The sequence below is a fragment of the Austrofundulus limnaeus genome, unplaced genomic scaffold (genome assembly GCF_001266775.1).
Source record: "Austrofundulus limnaeus strain Quisiro unplaced genomic scaffold, Austrofundulus_limnaeus-1.0 Scaffold354, whole genome shotgun sequence".
NCBI lineage: Eukaryota > Metazoa > Chordata > Actinopteri > Cyprinodontiformes > Rivulidae > Austrofundulus > Austrofundulus limnaeus.
The window spans coordinates 329,347-336,839 of NW_013952756.1; the positions used below are offsets into that span (position 1 = coordinate 329,347).

At 38.1% G+C, this 7,493-nt stretch overlaps 1 protein-coding gene across 1 annotated transcript in view; it reads left to right on the forward strand.

Annotated features, from left to right (window-relative positions):
• Positions 1-7,493, forward strand: part of LOC106527996 (6-phosphofructo-2-kinase/fructose-2,6-bisphosphatase 2) — a gene marked incomplete in the record, with an annotated part of 24,680 nt that overhangs the window by 14,588 nt on the left and 2,599 nt on the right. The window contains 4 exon segments of the mRNA XM_014023036.1: positions 959-1,021; positions 1,095-1,159; positions 3,583-3,783; positions 5,933-5,972. Coding sequence (XP_013878490.1) covers positions 959-1,021; positions 1,095-1,159; positions 3,583-3,783; positions 5,933-5,972 — 369 coding nt within the window.

The following is a 7,493-nucleotide window of genomic DNA, read 5'->3' on the forward strand; positions in this document are numbered from 1 at the left end:
CTTATACAAAAATAGATTTTAAATCAATTTACAATTTGTAATTTTTGATCCAATACAGCATAATAATCAAATGTAAAAGCTAATATTTTTTTATTATTTTTTTTTTTTACATAATGCAAATTTTTCTATTTTTATCAAGCAACCCTGCCCCCTCCGATGTCCGGCCCCTGGGCTGTTAGGTTTGAGAAACTGTGACTTCATGAGCAATTTAGATGAATGGATGTAAACTCTTGACCACGAGTACCAGTCCAGCTTCTCCTCTTCACCTCTGTCATGAGAAATGTTCACAAGATGGAGCTGATGAAATTCTGAGCCCAAATAAAGTTTTTATGAGTAAATTTGCAGTTAAATAAAAATAAAAATGTGAAAGGAATCAGTTTGAAGCTTTATAACTTACCTCATTTTATTACTTCTTCATAAGTGCTATCATTCTTCTCTTTGACCAAATGTAGTGAAAACTTTTTACAAGTTCCATCTCTTTGTTTAAAGTTTCTCCACAGTTATGATGAATTCTTACTTGTGTAGGAAGTGGTTTTTACTCTCTGAGTATGCATTTATATGCAAACCAAAGAGTTATTTATAACGCTCCTGCCCATTAAATTGGGTCAGACAGTGGAAAATCCTGTTAGAAATGAAATTTGTCATTACATGTGTAAACAGAAGGTCTCTGTAGTCACCACAGGAAGTGGTCCATGATGCAGCAGCATCACTGGGAGGCTCAGCCACAGTTAAATGAGTGCAGAAACCAAAGACTGGGTGCTGCAACGAATTCTGTCTGACCCCACTCCAACCGCCTGGTCCTGGACCACAGCAGTGTGTAACCATACAACTCATGAAGCACACCGTACACTTCAGAGCTGTGGGACTTTTCAAGCATGAGAGGAAAAAAAACATGACCGGATACATCTATAACTCAGCCGAGTCCCGCTTGTCATTTGTTTTGTTTTTATTTCCTCAGAAGACCTACCCTACATGAAGTGTCCCCTTCATACTGTCCTCAAACTGACTCCTGTGGCGTACGGTGAGTCAGCTCTCTGTTTTCAAGCCAATGAAACCTCTTGTTTTGTTGTTGATGCATTTTTTTCTGTGTCCAGGCTGTAAAGTGGATATATTTGACCTGAAGGTGGAAGCTGTCAACACTCACAGAAACAGACCTTTAGTAAGTTTCTTTTTGATGTTTGATGAAACTATTTTTGGTGCTCACAGAAGTTAAAGACCATCCACCCTCCTCCATATAATGAGTATTTTTATACCGTGCTTTTTTGTCATGACAAGGAAACTGGAGGAGGCGTATTCTAAGGAACTCAACCAAAATTACTACCTACAGTTTCATGCTTAAAAACAAAAGTAGACATCTAGTTGTGCAGGACAGATTCACTCTCACTGTGCACAGGTGTTCTGTTAAGTCTGCAGTTAGTCCTAATTATTTTAATATTTACATGAGTCATTAAATAAAAAAATGAAAAATTTTAAAAAGTAAAAATAAAATCCACAACATACTGTATATTCATATGATAGTTAAGCATTTTAAACAATAAACAAACATAGTATGTACAGTATATGTAAAAAAGTAGTTTTGTTTCAGCTCCTCTCATTCTGTGGGAGTCTCACCAATTTTTAAAAAATTTAATTTAAACATATAAACAGCTTTTTAATAAAAACTGAAGGTAACATAATTACATTATTATGGTATACAATTGAAATATATGCCTGAGAAACACATTATATTGGCCCTTTAAATCAATGATGAGTTATTTGGTCTTTTTTGTGTTCAGTGACAAATTATTACCTGAACATCAACACTTCAACTACTAGACCTCATCCCTATATTCTGATTCATCACCCTGTTATTAGACCCATCACTTGTGTTGTCTGCAAACTTTATGGCCGTGTTCAGCTGATGAGCAGGTGTACAGTGTGGGGCTCAACACACATCCCTGTGGTGATCCGGTGCTGAGCGTGATGATGGAGGTCCAGGTTTCACAGTCAGCAGACGGTCCTGAAAGTCATTTATCCAGGCTTAGATATGTGTGTGGTTGTGAGTTTTTTTATTTTATTTTACTTTTGTAACAAAATTCAAAAGGTAAATTTAGTCTCTACCGAAAACTTACCATTATTGTAAATTCACTTTAAACAGATTCCAGCCTCAAGTGTTGAGCTCTGCTTAATACTAAGAGTTAATTACCGTAGTTAGGTAACCTAAATATTGTTGATTGATACATTTGATGTTATGTATGTTAACTTCAGTTGTTATGAAAAAGCTGTATATATCAAAAATACAATTGACTTTGCATCATAGTTCATCTAAACACCTTGAAATTTGACCTCTGCCACTTTAAGAACCTCTTACCATTTCAGACACTCCCACTTCAGCATGTCTTCACAACAGTTCTTCGGGGGAGGGGTTCTCTGTGGGGGCAGGAGCTCGGCTGTAGACTGAGCTCCAGGGAGGAGCTTTGTACAAATAGGCGGTGCTTTGTACCAGCAAGCATTTAGGCAGCTCCACAGGAAATTCAAGGACTTCACAAACATGCATGAATGAGTTAAAGCAACACTCAGGTATGTTTTTGATGAGGGAATGACATAACTTGATAGTATGGAATAAAAAAAAAGAGTCAATTTTGCATAATACCCCCTCTTTAATTTCTGGATGTCCAGCCCCTGAGCTGTTGGCTTTCAGTAACTGTGGTTCACTAAGCGATTTAGTTGAAAACCCCTTAATTAGACTGTCATTGGATGATTTATTACAGGGATGAAAACTGTTGATTTTAAACGGAGGAACGAGAGAGAGTTTGAAAATGTGCGTAAAGACAGTGGTGATCTGGTCAGCATGGGTTTTGAGTTTCACAAATCTACTTGCGTGTCTCACTTCATATTCCTGTACAGTGAGGAATTACTGTATGTGGCTTTGCTATTATTGTTTCCAAGTTATATGCTTTTGCCTCACAACCTGCAAACAAGCAATTCAGTTCATCAGCCAATGAGGCAATCTAGTGACAGTACTATATGTTGTTTGTATGATAGCACCTAAGGTAATGCTTTTATGCTCCAATATTATTTCCTTAACAAGCAACTTATCCAGTAAGTAATATGAGTAGAAAGAAAGGATAGAAAATAATTCATTTTTCAATTGTCGGGCTGCATTTGAATATGTTTGTAATGTTGAGGACCAGCCAATACCAAACAAAATCTCTGGCTGTTGAATCAATCAGGGAAAACCTCTGTCAGATATGACTGCCCTTTGTCATCATTTTCTAATCATGAATGTGCAGAACCGTTCCTCGCCTGCAGAGTTTTGCTGGTTAACTGACAAGTGTTAAATCTTTAGACAGAGTGGGTGTTTACACAGAAAACTTTGACTGTAAAACCTCTTTTTAATTGCAGTGAGGAATATCCTGTCTGCTGAGACAGACATAACAATAACTTTTCAATTTCTGGGTGTTGGTTTCCATAGCTGTTTTGGCTTCTTTGTCTTCTCACAGTAACTGGTTTTGTGATAGTATTTTCTCACTAAGGAAGGTTTGTATGTCTCAAAACGTTTACAAATCTATCCTCCATGTCTGTTTTCTTCTCTCTCACCAGAATAAAGTCAGACCAAAGACCACGCCGCCGCCTTTATTCCGCAGGAACAGCTTTGACCCTCTGTCTACACAAGACCAGATCAAACGACCTCGTCTCTACAGCACTGGGAACTTTTCTCAATCCAATGTGTACCATACTGCCACTATTCCCAGCATGCCTTTCTCTGATGTGTTTGAGGGAGTTGAGTCTCAACAAAACGAGGTCAGTGTGCTTCAGACTGTTCTTAGTCAAAGTGTACAATGTTATCAAAGGATGAATCCATTTATAAAACCAGTCTAATTGTTGGTACAGTATATAAAATTATTTAAAAAAGAAAATAGAAGTTTTCAGATTGGTCAATAATGGTACTGAATAAATTAAATAACTATCTCTTATTTCTATTAAAGTTTGATTCAAAACAACTGCGAAATGAATTTTATTGCTTACTGAAATAGTTTAACTGTCCTCAATAAATTTTGTCTAAACACTAGGTTTGGGTTATATTGGCAAAAAAATTAATCACGATTAATTATGGTATTTAGCCGATAACGATTAATTTGAGGGTTTATCCCCTGGAGTCCCCAGACACACTTATGTCCTAGTCACATGGCCAATTTAGTGGGAAAGATTTGCTCTTCGTAAAAATCTGTTCCAAATTGTGTCAAAATTACAGACTTCAGGCTATACATCAAATATTAAATTGTGTTGATAGATAAATAAAATACAAAACTTTTTTTAAATGTTCGTCATATTTTTTAAATGTTCGAGCATAAAAGCAGAGAGGAGCACCGAGCGGACTCTGCCTGGGGGCCATAATCGTATTGTCAAGTGCCAAAAAATAATCAGTTAATGGTTTTCTGACAATTAACCTCACACCATACGATTATGCCCAACCCTACTAACACCTCTTATTATTTTATATAATAAGAAAAGAATTGTAAACCAAAACTAAGTCAGAAGCTACTGTACTTACCAGTGTTGCAGAAAACATTAGTAACCTATATAATTACAAATGAACTACACTTTTCCGTCTTCCTGGAGATAAATAAGGGTTAGGCTGATAGTGGTACATCAAGCCTTCTTCAGATGCATTGAAGTTTGTCCAACTACCGGTAGTTATTTTGTTGTGTTAACTTGAAAAAAAGCTTATGATTGTGTCCTCTGTGGGTCTTCTAGGAATGTGGGATGTTGGTCCACTTGTGGACCAGTTGTTTCCTGTACAAACCAAGCTTGAGTCATTGTCCGTAGAAATTCTGACTTAGTTCCTGTGAGTGTTAAACTCACCTAGAACTGTATTTTGGATGGTTTTTGAATAAAATCTCTGCTTTTTGGTGATAATATGGTTCTGTTGGCTTGCAACTGATTGTGAGCTGAGATGATAAAATACAACAAGGCTACCATATACCAGGTCCTGTGTGCACCTCCAACATGCTGGAGTGGGGATGGTATGATTGCATCACTGTGTTCAATGCATCAACTATAAACCTAGCTTAAGAGAATGTCTCTACCAATAACTCCTGAACTGCCAGTGGGAGCATCAACATGGAATTGGCTGTTTGGCTATTTGGTGGTACTGTCTTCTGAAAGAGCTGTTAGCGGCTCAGAGGTGAAACAACAGGAGGCTGACCTCAAGACCTCTTATAAATCATACTGAAGTAACAAGAACGAGAAGAGATCTGAGGCCAGGCTTCAAATGATGGATGGATGGATGGATGGGCGGGCAAATGGACGGACGGACAGGCGAGCAGGTGGCTGGACAGACGGACGGATGGATGGTTGGATGGATGATGGATGGATGGATAAATGGATGGACGGGTGGATGGATAATGATGGCTAAATGGATGGATGGCTGGATGGATGATGGATGGATAAATGGATGGATGGGTGGATGATAGATGGATGGATGGGTGAATGGGTGGATGGATGGACGGACGGATGGATGGATGGATGATGGATGGATAAATGGATGGACGGGTGGATGTATGGATGAATGGATGGATAAATGGATGGATGGATGATGGATGAATTTCTCTATAATAATTGTTTAATGGGGAGGTTGTGTGACTGTATAACTGTCTCATAACATTTTCAGACCATATGTTGTTCAAAGAATCAAAGTACATTTTCAACATCAATTTTTTTCTGGTGGGACGGATATTCTAAGTTTTTCCAAAGTTATTTCCAGAGTTGCTGCACAAAGTGCTCTTTATTTACAGGAGTGAACTTTTAAACCAGGAAAGACCAGCACTGATTTCCAACCTCAAAGCTTAATATTAGCTGTTTCTGTTAGTGCCAGTCCAAATAATTACCTCTGACCTGTTTGGTTTTTTGCTAATGTGGTCCACTTCCTCTGTTTTTTGTTTCCTGACAGGACTCTCTGAACGGTTTCAAAGTTCCAAACACAGAGGATGGTAAGAAGCTGGAAAACAGTACATAAAAATTCACATCTAATCTGAGACATGGACCCTCTGCTCTCAGTCCTCCATTTGACCATTTAAATGGATCCACGATTAATTGTAACATTAGACTTTATTTGATAAACATTTATTTTAACTGTAAAATGACTGTAAAAATACTGTAGGCTGTTTAGTTTTGTAATTTTTTTTAAAAATACAACCCCTAGTTGGATGAGCACTCATTCAGACATTTCATTCTGTAAAACAAACTCAGATCAAAAACATGATACAATAATAAGGTCATTCCAAAGTGCAACTTGTTGGCTTTCAGGAACAAATCAAAGAAATGAAGAGAAAACGTGGAAGTCAGTGAATGTTACTTTTATTGACCAAGCACAGAGAAAAAAAATTATGGAATCACTGAATTCGGAGGAAAAAAGTATGGAATCACTCAAATTGGAGGTAGAAAATAAGGACACACCCAGTCAATTTCCTTTCCCTAAATGGACACCTGCCTCAGATTAGATCTGCTCGTTGGTCTGCAGTTAAAAACACCTGCAGTCATGACACATTGGAGGGCTGCTGGACTAAGTGGAGTGGCAAGAACCATGGCTCCAACAAGAGAAATGTCTCTTGAAACAAAAGAGAGGATTGTGAAACTTCTTGAAGAAGGTAATTCTTCACGCATGGTTGCTAAAGATGTGGGCTGTTCACAGTCAGCTGTATCCAAGAAATGGACCAAATACAAACAACATGGAATAGTTGTTATAGCCGAGCATACTGGTAGACCAAGAAAGACATCAAAGCATCAAGACAAACAACTCAAGGCCATTTGTCTTGAAAACTGAAAACATTCAACTAAACATATGAAGCATAAATGGGAGGAAGCTGGAGCCAATGTATATGACTGAACCGTAAGAAATCGCCTAAAGGAAATGGGATTTCAATACAGGAAAGATAAAACAAAACCATCACTGACACCTAAACAAAAAAGAACAAGACTACAATGGGCTAAGGAGAGGAAATTATGGACTGTGGACGACTGGATGAAAGTTATCTTCAGTGATGAGTCAAGAATCTGCATTGGACAAGGTGATGATGCTGGAGCTTTTGTTTGGTGCTGTTCCAGTGAGATTTATGAAGAGGACTGCCTGAAGAAAACAACCAAATTTCCACAGTCCTCGATGATATGGGGCTGCATGTCAGGCAAAGGCACTGGGGAGAGGACTGTGGTTAATTCTTCTATCAATGAACAAGTTTACATTGATATTTTGGACAGTTTTCTCATCCCTTCAATTGAACAGATGTTTGGAGGTGATGAAATAATTTTCCAAGATGACAATGCATCGTGCCATAGGGCAAAAACAGTGAAGGCATTCCTTGGAGAAAGACACTTTCAGTCGATGTCATGGCCTGCAAATAGTCCAGATCTCAACCCAACTGAAAACCTACCCTGAAAACTGGAAATTGAAAAAAAATGGTCCACAAGAAGGCTCCAACCTGCAAAGCTGATCTGGTAACTGCTATCAAAGAGAG